The 16,893-nt window shown below is 36.6% G+C and overlaps 1 protein-coding gene across 1 annotated transcript in view; it reads right to left on the bottom strand.

The window, feature by feature from the left end:
* Positions 1-16,893, bottom strand: part of CCDC88A (coiled-coil domain containing 88A) — a 78,160-nt gene that overhangs the window by 5,924 nt on the left and 55,343 nt on the right. Inside the window, exons 20-32 of the mRNA XM_075147798.1 lie at positions 15,636-15,913; positions 15,292-15,435; positions 14,091-14,277; positions 13,572-13,717; positions 12,846-12,938; positions 12,434-12,648; positions 6,622-6,705; positions 5,366-5,569; positions 4,984-5,055; positions 4,345-4,431; positions 3,913-3,993; positions 2,217-2,482; positions 55-544 (exon numbers count right to left, since the gene is read on the bottom strand). Of these exons, the coding sequence (XP_075003899.1) occupies positions 55-544; positions 2,217-2,482; positions 3,913-3,993; positions 4,345-4,431; positions 4,984-5,055; positions 5,366-5,569; positions 6,622-6,705; positions 12,434-12,648; positions 12,846-12,938; positions 13,572-13,717; positions 14,091-14,277; positions 15,292-15,435; positions 15,636-15,913 (2,347 nt within the window). The remainder of the gene's footprint in view (positions 1-54; positions 545-2,216; positions 2,483-3,912; positions 3,994-4,344; positions 4,432-4,983; positions 5,056-5,365; positions 5,570-6,621; positions 6,706-12,433; positions 12,649-12,845; positions 12,939-13,571; positions 13,718-14,090; positions 14,278-15,291; positions 15,436-15,635; positions 15,914-16,893) is intronic.

Here is a 16,893-nt window from a genome sequence, read left to right as displayed (position 1 = left end):
TGTAAGCCACACAGTGAAAAAGATTAGAGGATAACTGGTGTGCTGAGTACTCACTAGAGGTTGATGGAACACTTCTGTCAGTGGTGGATGGTGCTGGATCAACTGATACAGGTTGCCTACTGTCCTTAGACAAAAAATCGTGAATGCTTGTCCTTCGAGTAGTTCCTTCCGCCGTGGAAATCACGCTGCTTGCACGAGGTAAGGTAGCATAAGGATTGCAATCTCTTGATTGTCGCTGTGATACAGTTGCTTGTATCTTCTCTTTAACTGACTTGGCCTTCCCTTGAGTGCCTGATGTAAATTTTATTGGAGAGCTAGTAAAGTAGGTATCTTCAGTTTTACGAAGGCTGGGCCTTACCAGCTGTTCTGGTTTAATGGATCGTCCATCTGAGAAATCAACCGTATGTTTTACACTTAATGATCTCACAATACTACAACCAGCAGACGACTGTTTTCTTAGCTTTTCCCTTCCTGTCAGCTCCGCAGACTCAGATAAGCTTTTCATGACTTCATCTAAAAGATTCTCTTCACTTGCAGATTTCATCTGTCAAAAATATGAAACAACTTAAAAATTTATAAATTGTAATTTTGACCTTTTCTTAAGCAATCTTTGAGGACATAAATGAAGAACAATTCTAAAAAGTTGTGTTTTTTTTTTTTTTTAAATTTCTCAGATCTAAAAGCAGCATTAAACATTTACAGTACATAGTCATGAGTTTTCTGTACTACTTACAAGCAAGTACTTTGAGAACTAGGTGTCACACAGATCATAACTATCTGGAATTAGTACCTGTAATTCTGATTAATGCAACAAATCAAATGATCGAAACTTCACATTCATCTTCTCACCCATTTGCCCTCTGCCATCACTCATCAATACTTCCTAAGCAATTTCATATGGACTATTGTTTTAACTTATACTGATTGTCCAGAGCTAAAAGCTTAAATTCTCTATACACTCAAATAATGGACAAAAACCTCAGAAAGTAATACAAAGCAGATAACCTTTAGGTACCCTTGGTGCCTAAATTTGGACCAGACAGCTCCCCATTTTTCCTTTTTGGAGAAAAGACTTCAGAGCTAGAAGAAAAAGTTTAGATGAATACTATTCACAGACTCAGTGGAGAAAGACTGCAGTCTTTTTCAAAATGGTAAAAGAGACAATTTGGAAAGAATTAAGCTAAAAGCATTAAGGAGATGCTCTGGCAGAAGACTGGAAAGAGACCTCGTAAGTACCCTTCCAACCTGAATGATTCTGTGATGCTACAAAAGGGATTCTGTAATTCATGAACAGTGCTGGACTAGACTTGATGACTCAGGTGGTTTCTTTCATTTCTATTGCCAGAAGAGTATTGTCTAACACTTAAAAACAAAAATCCTTGTCAGAGAGACCACAGGTGAGAGGTCATTTTAAGTAGCTAACAAAACATCCAGAAACTCAAGTCTCAGATTACCTCAATCAATTCAGTTGTGAATGTATATTTTTCAATTTTCCATTGTGTCGTTAAAAATAGATGGAGTCTGATCCTTACTCTTGATAGGCCCTGGTCACAGTAACTGGCTTGCTTTATCCTAGAGCACTTCTAGGTTTCGGACAGATCTACTCAAGAACTAGTGATGAAGAAATCAGAACGCTAGCAGAGACAAGATGATTTTGGGCTTCTAACGAACTGTCACTGATTTAGAGAAACATTCTCTTTGTCTGATTCCTCTCAGATTTCAATGAGCTCCAAGGTCAGGTTTTTTGCCTAGTAGAGTGAAAAAGAAGAGACTGAAGCAGACAAGAGTCTCTCCTCAGGGAATGAAGTAAAGCATCTTCCTTCCTGTTGATGTAAGACAGATCTGACAACAGCTCTTACTGAAGACAAGTGCTGAACTGGAAGAAGAAAAGTAAACCTACTTTGAGTTTATGGCCTTCCATCTGAACTCTGATGAGCGTACCATGCATCAGCACACTGGACAATTTTGTGCAGTAGAGATCGACCTTCTTACCTAATTCAGTAACCCAGAAAGGGTCAAGCTGCGAAATTCCAAATCATTTTGTGTGTAATACAGCAAGTACAGTTTATCAGAATACAGTCCACACTACTTCTTAATGCAGGCGTAACCAGTATCTCCACAAAGTTTTAAAGCAATTCCATTCACTATAAGTCTTCTATTAATTCTGTGCCCATAGATGGGATAATAACAGAGTTAAAATATTTTTTTAAACTAACCTCACTTGAGGTACTCTTGTTGCTTTCTTCTAAGAACTGTTGCAGGGTAACAACTTCACTTCCAGGAGAACCGGTTTTGATCTGTTTTCCACGACTATCCAGTATTTCAGGCGTCCTTTGCTGCAGCACAGGACTAGACCTTGTATGACCTTTCAGATACTGAATAGGACTGCTGCTGCTGCTGGACCAAGCCTCATGTTCATGTAGCAGACTAAATTCTCCGCTGCTGTGACTTTGCGGCCTGCTTTGATTGTTAACTGCACCTGCTTTTGGGGTAAATGGTATTAAGTATTCCATAAGAAAAATATATGAAAGCTGTTGAACAGTATAGCCTTACTCAAATCTGGAACGTGATCAGATTCAGTTAACAACAATTCTATTTAAAATACTAAAAAATCCAGTTGTCCTTTTTTACTCAAACCAAATATATTATTAATACAATTGCACTCCCCTGACTTACCTCTTGCAGCTCTTTAAACACAACGTGATAGCTTTTGAATAAAAAACTACCTTCCTCTTATAATCTGGGCCTCCACCTACATAATACTATATTCCAAGAGGCTAAAGATATGCCTCCACTCCTGTTCAGCATCACTGTGAGGCACACACACTCTAATATACTATTAATGAGTTTTACATTAAGTGAAATACAAAGGATGGAATGGAGAGAAAATATTTTCTTCAACATAGTTCTTCAACAAGAACTATTTCGGAATGCTGCTTCTCCAACAGTTCCTGCCATTAATTCTAGTTTATTACAACTGTGGCCTGAAGCAAGCACAGGGCATTAAATGCAAAATAAATTCCACAACACCAATTCTTTTTGTTTTTCAATGATTGTGAATCGCTTAAAAAATACTGATGAATAATCAAGTATTTCCTACTTCATGTTACTCCTAAGAAATGAGCTTAAGTTTGAAGAAAGATAAATCGCAGAAATTTCTAGTACTGTACAGAAACTGGGGCAAGAACTACCTCAAAGAATCTTTTACAGAAGGGAGTAATCAAACAGATAGAAAATAAATAGAATTCTTTAGCTAGCGTTCATCTCTACATTTCCAAACAAAGAGATAGCTTTTAATAAATGCAAGCCATGAATATTAAATGAAGTCTTGAGTTGGCAGCGTTCTAGTTTAGTATGTACAATGGTCTCCAGCTAGAACGGCCATTATAGACAAAGACATATCAAGGCTCGTAATATATGAAAATTAGAGAATATTGCTAAACCCAGGAACATTATTAATCCTTTAAAAACAAAATATATAAGTTTGCAGGATGGTATTACAGATGCCATTTTGTCCAGTTTGTGTTGTACACTATGCAGCAGCAGTGCACATGTGGTAGGATGCTAGAAGAAAAAAATGGAGCAACTTCTCTGCTTAAAAATAAATGATGTTAAAGTAATTTGAGGGGAATTATTATTTTGTAACATCATTACTTGGGTTAGGTTTGGTTTAAAATAGTTTGCAACTTATATACTAATATCATCCTTTTAATATTTATTAAAAACATAAGTTCTACTAATACTTGCATCCTTTCCTAATTTGGGGAATGAAGGCTATAAAATGCTTAAAGAAAAACATGTTGTGGTGCGTTGTGGGAATTTTTTTGGTTGTTCTTTTTTAAACCTATATAGATGATCTTGCAGAGAAAATAATGGAAATGAAGCATGTATGTAAATTCACCTACAGCATACCTTTGACTTCATGGAGTGAAGCATTGTTATTGCTATTGCTAGTGGATGTTCTGCCACTATCAAGGCTGGCTGGTCTGGAAGCTAAATGGAAAATTAGGAGACACCGTGATGAATAAAATTTTAGCAGGTGGCACGGTACCTTTACATTCTGATCACAGAATGCTCAGAGGCAGGAATCATGCACTATTTCACAGGCTGAGCATGCCCATTGTCAACAAAGTGGTTTCTTACAGATCAGAAAGCGAAGGGATTTCCAGGCAGTCCAAGAGGACACTTTAGAAAAGGGCACTACAGGAATAGTAAGGTACAAGGGAAAGGAAAAGAGAAATAGAGTGTACATTTAGAATTGAAACTGACTGGTTAGTGGGAAACCAGGATTTTACAGATGAAAGGATGGGCATGCAGAAAGCTGCTCGTGATTAGGTCACTTACAACAGATTTGACAAGGAACCTTGCACATTGTTGAAATGCCACGAACAGGAGGAGCAAGAGCATCTGCACAGATAATGTCCTGTACTCCTATCCAATACAAGGGAAATGCACTGTTATTATCTTCAAAAATGTCTGTTGCTCATACTAATTTTAAGTATGTATAGAAGAGTTAAATAATAATAAATCACTTCTAAATAATCTATGATAGCTTTCACTTCATAGCTTTGCTTGAAGGAACGTGTAATGGCTTTATAAAATACAGCCCATGACAAATTTAGGTTTCACTGAACAATAAACATTGGAAAATCAGGCCAGATTTGGATTTGGGTTTTTTAGGATTGAAATTGCAACGTCTTTTATTTTACTATTAACTCCAAATAAATTTTTAAAAGGGAAAATGTTTTGATCCTGTTCAGATGCACTTCATAGATACTTTCTACTAGAGATATAGAACATCTATCTGACGTAGTAGTTAAGAAAGAAAAGAATAATCTGAAGAAATGATACTATACATTCAAGAGATATGCAAATCACAGAAAACATGCTCACTCGTAACAATGCCATTCACTTTTTTTTGCAAACTTTGTTAACATTCACAGAAAATATCCTTAATTCATTTAATTAAAGTTCATATCTTACCATGAACTCTTGATCCTGTACTAGAATCATCACTAATACCTTGTGGACTTACGTCTTCAAAGGATGTAGTATCTATACACAGAGATATAAAAGAAGATGTAAAATAAAACAAAATGAAAATATTATTGAAATATTTATCATCTGTAAAACATACTAAAATATTTTTCAAACCAATCCATTTTTACTTCTGTAACATTCTGTAGGAAAAATCCTGAAATATTTTATAACTGCAGTTATTAAACCTATTCAGTATCTTAGCACTGCAACTCAATTATTCAGGTTGCTTTTTGCTGGAAAACTTAAAATATAAGTAAAACCAGTATTTATACGAAATTGCCGTTACACATAGTCACATCACGGTGCAAAAAGCTTCTACCTATACCTTTGTTATTTAGCAACTGCTTGGATCTGAAGCCTGTAGAAGAGTTGACAGTTGCAAAGTTGATAGCTGTAGTAGAGAAGGCCATAGCTCCCAATTCTTTCCTCCTTTTACCCGTAGATATATCATCAGGACCCTCCAGATGCTCAGAACTACCTGTCCATTGTCCTCCTGCTAGGACCATGGACTGCACCAGGTCATTCATGGCTGGGATGCAAATGAAAGCAAATGATCAGCATGGTCAATGTATTTGCTTCTGTTCTTATTTTGTATTGCAAAACGTTTGACAGTTTTCTAAGCATTAAAGCGTATTGAATACTGGAAGATATAAACAAGATCATTCATGTTATGACATGCAATCAGCTCAATGAATGAGAAGTGTTACAAGGCAAAGACTTCTTTCAGCTCAGTATGGTTCTCAATACTGATTTTATTAGGTATAATCGCCATGCTTGCGCTGCAATGATATGTAATATATGTGTTAGAAGCTTTGATATACTGTTTGCAATGATAAAATGGAATGAAGAAGGATAAAATGGGCAAAGGTGATAATACAATATAATGTCAACAATGATACGGGATCCTTGTACAGTGCAGGTTACTGCAGGGATACTGTATTTTACATAATAACAAATAAAAGGATCTGAAAAAGATGACATCTGATGATATTCACCTTTACTTCACAAAACTAGAGAAAACTGTCCACCCCTTATTAAAAAATAAAATAAAATAAATCAATACAACATTTTGGCAACAACAACTCATGAACACTTGAAGAGTGACAGACCACCATACAGCGTTGCACTATTTTCTACGCTTTCTTTAAACAAAAGATTACAATGATTTCTTAACAAAAGGCTTAAGAAATGTGTAATTTGGAACTATTTAGGTTAACACAGTGCACTGTAAATTTATATACACATAGAGACATGTGTATATAGACAACTATGTATACAAATATATGCAATCGCAATGCACTGAATATATATATGTATGTGCGTGTGCTTGTGCATGTAAATGTGTGGGTACGTGTGTGCACGTGTGCACATATATAAAGTATTCAGTGCCAAGGTTTTTTAAAAAAAAAAAAAAAAACAACAGGAAAAAGAAAAAGCTCCAGCTCCTTGTATTGTAGCAGGACTTGCACATTGCAAAGTAGGAGGAAAAATACAGCGCAGTCCAGGGAGAGGTTAGTGAAAAATTAGTAATGGAAGCCAGTGTAGCCATTTAAAAGAAGCTGAACTGTCATAAAGTCTTACACATGGAGCGACGGTAGAAGGCCTTCATTTTGTCTTTTTCCTTCGGTCTGTTCCTCAAAAAGGGCAGTCTTTTCAGTGCAACCACTTTTATGTCATAGCATGAGGAAAAACGGAAACAGGGAAATGAAAGAAAAAAAGGGAGAAGAACAGATGGAAGTTAAATGTTGAAACTAAGGACAGAAATGAATGTCTGAGTTTAAGCTATGTATGCTATGCTAAAAACTATCATTCACATGCTTCTGTGTGACAATGAAATATGAAAACTACACTGAAATATGAAAACTACACTATGAAAACTTTAATATACTCAGAAATGCACCGAAAATAATGAAGTGTAATACAGTTCGAAAGTTCTAACTGCCAAGCTCTTGAAAAACTAAATGTAACTTCTTTGCAGACGATTATAGAAATTGACGATTATATAGCTTTTACTGTGAAAGATAACATTTCTTGAACATAAAGAAAAATGCGAAGCAAAAAAAGCTTAAAAGGAAAGCAACTCTAAGTACAACTTCTACTTTAAAGTATGTTCACATCCTTTTTTTTTTGAGATTAATAACTTTTGTAATGTTTTGCCCTGCATCTCTAGTAGGACACAGTCTTCATCTGTTACATTTTGTGCTCATTAATAATTTTGATTGTCTACTGCCTTGTATAAAAATTACATGGACCTTATGTTCAATCTGCTGTTTGTGTGCAGTGACTTTAATATTTTACTGAAATAATCCACTTCAAATCTGTAATAAGAAAAATAAAATCAAGATTTGTTGGCTGGAATGGTACACACCAAATTTTCTAGCTGAAAAAATACCAAAGATTAAAAAAAAAAATAAAAAAGAAAATCCAAATTTGAGTGTTGCTGTAACATTCTGGGTTAGGGCTAAGAGAAAATTGAGATACATAATATCAGGAAGTAGAGTTAAAATTACAAAGAGTATTAAAAGATGGAGGAGGGGGATATCACAAGTTAATCTTGTCCTTAGATTCAGCTGTTCTGCATTAGTAACCGATTACTGGCAGACACCCGCATTCTGAAGCATCAGATAAATGTGTCAGCTGACTGCCAAGCATACAGGTGCCACATGCAAACAACTGGCACGTAAAGATCCAGAAAGAAATGCATAATGAAGTTACCAAAAGGTTCTTATTTATGCAGATATGAAAGCAGCATAGTCCAGTCTATCAGCCCAAGTTCTGCTTATTTTATCTCTCTGAAGTCACTTTTGGGACACATGCTTTGCAATTTGCCTTGGTTTTCTGCTTAACCAGCAGCTTGTTATACAGCAGTTTCTATTTTATACAGCAGTACATATATACATATGCATTTACAAGTGCACATGAACTACCTTGAAAGAGAAAGAAATCTCCCTTTCCATGTTATTCTGTGTTTGCACTTAGAGTAAGAGGTTTACAACGCAATACATTTGACAACTTCCAATGAATGCATGATTGGCACAGCCACAAGTGTCAAAACCAAACACAAAAGTTTTCACAGTTGCAGGATATAACTCTATCTCGACCAGAGAGGGACAGCAGACACCCTCCTATGTCAGGTCCTTATGACGTGAGGTGGGGAAGAACAGGGAGAAAAGAAAGGCACATGTGCTACCTATGAAAGATAAAAGTACACTAAGTACAATTTCGCCTTTGAATTATTCACTACATAGGTACACAGATATTTTTTATTATGTACATATACTTGTAGGTACTTCAAAGTAACCAGGTTTTTGTTTTGGTTTGTTTTTTTCCTAAATCAATAAAGCATTCTTCCTCTTGTAGATGCTGAGGAAATAAGCCAAAACCAACATAAACACAGATGCTGACTGGCTCAAAAAAAGCAGAGGCCGCTAAACCTCCCATAAAGGAGACATGCATATTGTCTATCTAATTGTATATAAAAGTATGTAGCTTTGAATAGCTCCCTGCCAAAGGAATATGAGGTACAGCATCAGACTAGTTTTCTAGCAGGTAATCAATTTTAACACTAATGCCAAACCAAAGAGGTAATTCTGTTCTATTTCTACTACTTTTTGTCATCATGGTGAAACGTGACCTTTTGTAACTTCTATAATCCTTTATAGACAAGATAACTGATCCCTCTATAACCCTTTATAGACAAGATAATTAAAAACATCCACCCTAATCTTACTAAAAAGTAACCAGAGGATGTTCAAGAATGATTCGAGTCATCTGTGATTCTTGTTCATTAACACAGATGGCCTCCAAAAGGACTGATTCATGGCTCTCAGCAACTGCAACAAACAGAAAACTCCACCGCAACTACCGGTGTCCTGGAAATCAGCACCCGTCCTTGGGTAAAATGCAACCTCCTTAAGAGACTACGTAAGTAATTTCTGCGAAGAATACAACTAAACACGTCTTGCAAAAAATCCTGGAATGACAGAGCTACAGAAGAAACAAACAGGACACCACGAAGTTTAGTTTAGGCAGCTTTAGCTCTTTATTAAGAGGGCTTATTATTAAGTCCTTTATTCCAACAGACTTTAAAAATAGGATGGCAGGAGAACTATTTTGGTCTTAATAATCATCTACTCAAAGAACTCTAGTTATAATTCATTAACCTTTCTTGCTCTTTTCAGTATTCTATGAGCATGTTCTTGCTTTCTGAGCTGAAAATGAATGATGAGTATTGCAGAACTCCTCCACTGATCAGGAAGTCTCCCATTTTGTAATCGTCCTACTGTTTGCCAGAAATACTCTGGGGAATTCTGTATGGATAGTATTAAAATCCTCAAATCGTTTTGTTCATGCGCACAAGAAAATGTTAGGGAGACATCTTTTGGTAATAAATGTTTTGGTAATAGAAAATGGAGCCCAATATACTACTTTTATTTCCACTATGATACGATGTGTCTGCTACTGGTACTACTATTTAAAGATGACAGGCTTATTAATAGTCTTAATTCCTTGGGATGTTGTTGATAATCTAATCTAAAGTGGAAGCTAGCAAAAGTAATCTCTTTTCCTCTACAGAAAAAAAAATGTTTCCACTTGCCTGCCTTGGGTTTTCTATGCAAAAGCTCAGAATGGTATCCCATCCCCCCGAGGAAAAAGGCTCTGCACAAAGCAGATGTCAGATCTGCGGTACTCGCCTGACTCAACCACCGAATACAGACACGAAAAGCCAAGGTGAGACTCTGCAGCCAGAGGGGCACACAGCACCCACGCTGCCTGCAGGACTTCACTTGTGCCGCATACAGGCACCCCCTCCTTTCAGGGGACCTCTGGAATCAGACACGGGCTCCAAGCACTCAGAGACCTCAGGTGCCGTCTTCTCTGCACAACTGCCAACCCGGTTTTTGCACCAAGACCACCTACCTTTGTAAGAGAATAGGTCTCTTGAAAATGTTTACATGAGAAAGTGTCCTGTATTAGGACAACAGCCTCCACCATCATTTTCAAAAGAAGAAAATCTACAGATTTCACAAAGCGAATCTGTTTATCAGTAGTGGTAGCATTTTGGAATCAGTATCTCCTCTCGCTTTCTCTGACAGGGGATATGGGGTAGGAAAGCTATACATCTCAAAGATCACTTTATGTCAGATAGTCTGTCCTCTAGCTTCTGAGAACACCACTGATTTGTGCCAGAGACTGCAATTTGGGGAATGTAAACTGCCTTCTCTTGCCTACTGAAGAACACGCAGGACATTTCACCTCAGCAGTTCCCTCTGGAACCACCGCTGTTCCCAGACGCAGGAGATCAGGGTGGGACAGAACCTGTCTCCTCCCGTACCCAAAAATGCCTTCAACCAGTGTGGAAAGCTACAATCCCTGAGCATTTGCATAGACAGGCGGCAACTTACAGGTTTTCTCTTTCTTGTAGCTTCTTTCAGTGGAAGCCGCTACTGCCAAGCCACTTCTTACAGAAAAGAAAGGAGCCACAGTATCTTGATATTTAGGATTTACAGTCATTCTAAAAGCAGAAGAAATAGACTGCAAAATGTGCACCATTACCGGTACTTCTAATACTGAGATATTCTCTTAAATTTGTGAAACGCAAACTGTCTCAATAAGATTGTCAGCATTGAATTGGCACATAATTCATCCAAATTCTATCAAAAACTGTGGTTTCCACGGCGACATGTGTAAAGGAGGAACGTTAGGATCCAGAATTAGATCAGCCCTTCCAGTTTGTGGATAAACACACTGGGATTAAGGGGAACATGAACAAGGTCCATAGAGTAGAAAATTAATGAGGTCTGAACAACTTCAAACCTCTTTTGAGGATCAGTCACCGTAACTTCAACCATGGCTCCACCAAGAGGGTAACGGCACACTACAAGGTCCCAAGTATCATGCAAAGAAAACTGTCACATAAAAGAGCCTTTCCAGAACATGAAATCGTTGACACAGATGCAGATGGTCTGAACCAAAGCGTGCACACTCTTGACTCAAACTAACACACTTGCAAACACATCCACTATAGCTTCAGTCACTCCTGAACTCCGCAAGACTTCCAGTTTATATGTAAAAGCAACAGTTGCTTTTTTTAAGAGTCAAAAGTACCTGTTTTGAACCTTAACAGACCCTTGCACTGAAAAATGCTAAGCTTCCCAAATTGACAAGTTAGCAACGGAAGTGATACAATGTACCCTCAAACTTACTATTTTCTTCAGTTACTAAAAAAACACTTACAAATCTGATTTTAAGTTTCCCTGAAACAGTGTTTTTAGATGTTTTTAACTTTGACTAAGCTTCTGCAATAAGCACAAAAGAAAAAAATACATCATGGCTTTAATTATTTCTAAGACAGCAAATTCATAGCTGGCACAAAAACCAGAATATCTATCTGCTGTCTTTTGAAACCCAAGACACTAAATTTTAAAAAAGTATTGCAAAGATTTTAAGTGAATGTTAATACACACGTATTCTGATGCTTTTACATGCACAGCCAAAATGTGTTTTCGTGCATAATTATTAAATAGAATCATTACAACCTGATAACTTGGTTGTACTATTATCTCTCAAGTTGTGAGAAATTGGGCAGTTCATGATCCATGCGAAGAGTGGATAGCAAAAAATATAGATAATAAGTGTACATGCTGCACAGAACCTGGCCTTTTTATACTGTGGGCACCCTAACGTGACAGCTGTCAGGCTCTTTCAAGGTTAGCAAATTGTGTCTGGAATATTCGATCTATCCACGCCTCTGTAAACCTCCTCAGTCTCCCTCTCAGCCACTTAAGTCTAATCTTTAGGATCAGTAACAATTCACATCTTTTTAACAGGTTATGTCTCTACATTAACTCTTCCTATTGCATACTCAAATATTATGAAAATTCTTCATCGTTGGTTTTGTGAGATGCTGGAGGAACACCTTCAGACAGAAGATCTTTTTAGCAACTAAAGGATATTAGCACAGCCACAGCTTGGAAAGCACTTCCAAGACAAGGGGAAGGATTCATGCTGGGACAATTGGGAGAAACAAAATAGTGTACTAGTGGTGGCATCTGACATTCTATCCAAAATTCTGTTCTCTGATCCCATTACAGTGCCTGCCTCATCTTACCCAAGCACTGTAAATGTATTTTAACATTTACATTTAGAGCTACAGAAATGCTAAAAACTAGCTCCTGCCCAAACACTCAAGCAGTTTGCTTACTGACTCAAGAAATCAGTATAAATCTGTCATTAATAAATGAATTCAGGCTTCGCTCCTAAAGACTTTAAAGATTATTTAAAAAAAATCCTCCAAAACGCAGCCTTTTATGAGGACCTCTTAATTTTTATCATATGAAAAAGACATTTAGCCAAGGATTATCAAAAGAAAAAAACGTTTTGCAGTACTCACTACTACTCTTTTTGGTCCCCAAGGTCTGGCCATCTTCAAGAGAGTTCGAGCCCACAGAGGAACTATCCTGACTGTCCTGGTGGGGCAGCTGAAGAAATCCTTCACTGGATTCTGACCGGGTAGGCGTAAGGGTCACGGACTTCAAACGTTCTCGATTAACATCCTTCTTAGATTTTATCAGCTTCCTCATTTTCAGAGTAATCCAGTTGCCCCTTCTGTTATCAATAATACAGTACATTTATTGCATTTACTATATATTACTTATGCCTTCAGACTTTTCCTATTTGTATGCAAGAACACAGACACGATTCTGCTCCCCTGAAGTTTAATGAAAACTTGATTTTCAGCTGGAACAGAATAGGTATGTCTTGTTTTAGATTTGCGTTTATTTTTATATCATGTTCATCAGTACCTTCTTGGTGGAGATGGTTCATAAAATTTATACTGATCCATTATCTTCTCCTCCAATTTCTCCTTCTGTCGCCTTAATTCATTTAGCTTGTCACTGTAAACAGAAATTAATGATAATGTATGCTTCAAAAATGTATATGTAATGTGCGAGTAGCATGTTCCTTTGGGTATCCTTTAATGAGGAATTATTATATAACACTTGTTCCTTATTGAAAAACCAAGAGAGAGACAGCAAACAAGCAGTCTTAGGTTTAACATTATGATATAAAACTGAAAAAAATGCCATTTGCCTTTATTACATAATAGAATTTTCCCCTTTTTAAAATAATAATAATAATAATAATAATAATAATAATAAAGTGCATATAGACTCTAACAGAATCATTTAGACAAGCACATTTCCTTTTCTCAAATTCACTAAAAAGGTTTACAGCTTACAAACAAACCTAGGAACTTTCCTTGCAGTAGAATGAGGAATAACTAACATTTTTATTCCTGATTTGCATCATCAATAATGAACACAGTTGCACTGATCCTTTAGAACTAAAAATATAATGTTTATAGTTTGTTATCTACTTTTCATATATAATTTAAATTTTTCTTTTAAAAAAAGAAACATTTCAGAAGTAGCACACATGTTAATTTCTATATAAAACAGAAGCTTTTTTAAAAAGATATAGGTATTAGTGTAACTGCCCTAATCACAGAATTTGTTTTAAAAACTCACATGTACTGCCTTTGCTCTACATGGAAGAGATCCTTGCTTTCCATATTCTGCTCAAGTAATGTTCTATTCTGTAGCATTAATGTCTGAATTTGATCTAGTAGATGTCTGTTTTCCTCCTCCAGATTTCCTTTAAGCTGGCTAAGCAGCTGTTAAAATATATGAAATGGTACATGCATATATATGTGAGCATATTTTACACACAGATAATGAGATTATCAAGAAAATGAAGGTCTACAAGGATTCTGATAGTCAAATCAAACAGAAAACTCAACTAAATCATGACTCAACTGATAAAAGCCTCTTAAATGCTTTAAATAACTTAAAACAGTTTACCTAACGGGCCCCAATTTTTGTATTGCCTGTACAATAAGCAAATAATTTTTCTTCAGACCAACTTCTTTATCTATAAACCAAATGACTAATTCTCAAGCACTTCATATGATTTTATGGATCTACAAATACACTTACATGAATGTTACAATGATACCAGTCATGAAAAATAGCATAATTTTCACATACCTCACATTGATTATTTAGTTTTGTCGATGTAATATCCAGTTGTTGATACTGTTCTTTGAGTTTAGAAAACTCAGCTTCTAATCGTGTTTGCTCTAGTTTGGAATTGTTCAATAATGTTTTCAAATTCTTATGATCGGTTTGGAGAACTTCATTCTCTCTCAAGAGCTGACTGTATGTATGAGTAAGCCTGGAATTAAAAGACACCATAAAAGAATACATGCAGATAGAAGGAAATGTATTCACGACCCACATTCCCTCTGAAGCATGAAATTTCCAGGGCTGTATACTACTCCACAGAATACATATAAAAATTTCTTAGTATCATATACTGTAGGTAAGTAATCTCTTAGTCTAATTTTCTTAGGTATGCATTCTGCCTTTAAGCCAAACACTCCAGATTCTCCACAGTAAATCAGGATTTCTAAATGCAGACATCACAACTAGTTTTAAGATGCCACTTCTCAAAACACAAGACTCTTACAAAACAGCTAGAATTTCTTGCCAACACAAAATAGTAAGGAAATCGGAATGGTCCAAACTTTGGCAATCATGGAGGTTGCACACATTGACTCTTGATCTCCCTTCGTCCCTACTGGGCCTTGCCGTGCCCCTTTCTAAAAACAACCTCCAGTTCCTACAATCCTCCTCACACAACACCAAAGGTAGGAGGCATTTAACTGTGAGCCTCCTTGCCAGATGAACAAATCTTAATGCCTCTTCTTGAGGGGGGAAGTATCATGCTATGTAAATACTACTATTAAACCCGACTACTTCGGGCAAGCTATAGCCCAGTTGCAGGGGTCAAGCAGGGCTTCACCATCCACTGCATTTCTACTCCTACTGGCATTAACCTCCCTTACCTTGCCCCTTAAGCAACTCACGCAGAGTGGCTTGCTCCCTTCACAGCTCACAACCATACTGCACACTGCTTGGCCTGGCATTCCTCAAGATGCTATGCGGAATTCAGTATCCTCAGGATATAATAATTATTTTTTGTAGGTTTGCTTTTTTTTCCTGTTTAGTTTTTCTACAATGACTGTATCGCAGACCAACGGAGTGGAGTTGCTATAAGGTATGGATCGTAAGTATCCTGAATTGCAGCATCAGGTATTAAGAAATGTGAGAGGATACAACACTTGGTTAGACCGTACTGGCAAGTGCTCAGAGCTCTACTAATACACATATCGGACTTTTGCTTTACCTTTCATTTTCATCACAAAGTTTTTTATACTCTGCTGCTACAGTTTCATGTTTTTCATTTTGCTGCAGCATTTTCTCCTGTTCTATCTTGAGTACTTTCTCCAATTCTTCCAGCTGCACTTTCTGTTTCAGCAATTGATTGTACCTGCAAACAAAAATCATATTTAAGTTTCTTTCTTTGGAATGACAAGAAAATATGGAATTTTTCTGAAACGGTGATCTTTCAAAGTTTTAAGATCTTAATGTTATATTTAAGTAATACTAATTTTATTCATACTAGTTATACAGTGTTTTTTGCTTTTTGCTCAGGAATTGCAGACTCTAATTTTACTCATGCATATTTACCTATCTTCTAAGTCCTTATGCTCCACCTCCAGATTTTTGTGTGCAGATTTAAGACTTCCATGTTTAGCAATCAGAGATTCATACTCGGAAGCCTGGCGTTCATGCAGGTGTTCCAGTTTTTCATGATCTTTGAGAAGTGAATCATACAACGATTTCAGATCCTCACGTTCCTTGAGCACACATTCATTCTCATTTTCTAAAGCAGACTGCTGGATCAACAGTTGTGCATTCTGATTCATAAGAGATGTGCTTTGAGAATTAAGGGTGGAATTTTCAACCTGCAGTCATAAACGTGTGACAAGAGTTGCAAATTAATTTCATAGTCTGGGTTACCTTGTCTATCTCCTCCTGTTGAAAGATTTCTTGAGTTTAACCCTTAGCATCTTAGCAACCTTCTACAGCAACCTTCTAGTTACTCCATTACCTGACAACCTTTCTTGGGAATACTTTTTTTCCTTATATCCCAATAGACAATTCCAATTCAAAATATTCCAAGAATATTTTTATAGCAGTATTGCAAGAAAGCACTTAAGCATATGCTTAAATTGACACAGTGGAGGAGGAGAAATCAAATTATTATTTACCTTCAAATATCTGTTACAGTGCTATCTGGATGAGAGGCACATTTTCCTCTCAGCATTGACAAATGGATCTCCAGTGATCCTTGTATCACAGAAGCCAAATCTGTGACATGACTAAAAGGAACTTTCATATTGGTATAGATTTAAAAAAAAAAAAAAAATTCTTTATCGTACAGAATCTCTATTGTCACCATAAAATCTTTATTGTACCCACATATCCTTTCTAATGAGACTGCAAACAGTAGCATCCATTTAACAGAGAGAAAGGGAAAAAAAAAATAGCTCCTGGAAGGAACTACCCATACTCTGTTTTACTGAGGAACTGCCATTCACAGTTCTCTTCCAACTCAGTAATGTCAGCTGATCACTTTATGTACGTTTTGTGAGATCCGGTGGAAAGTACTCTTCTTCTAGAACAGTACAATTTCTCCAATAATTATGTCAAAACATGTCAGTATTAATATCTATTAATACATTAAAGCCCTCAACATTAGACAGATTAAATAAAACCCCCAAACAACAACTTTACTTTGTGTGCCTCTGGAAAGATTAACCTAATCTAATCCTTGGACATCTTAAAGAATTGACGATACCTAACGTGCTTGTCATCTGACCTGTACTAGGCTAGCTTCCTTCTCTTTCCTATTGAAGAGATGAAAACACAAACTACTGAGGCT

The sequence above is a fragment of the Calonectris borealis genome, chromosome 3 (genome assembly GCF_964195595.1).
Source record: "Calonectris borealis chromosome 3, bCalBor7.hap1.2, whole genome shotgun sequence".
In the NCBI taxonomy this organism is placed as follows: Eukaryota; Metazoa; Chordata; class Aves; order Procellariiformes; family Procellariidae; genus Calonectris; species Calonectris borealis.
This window is presented reverse-complemented; position numbering and strand designations above follow the sequence as displayed.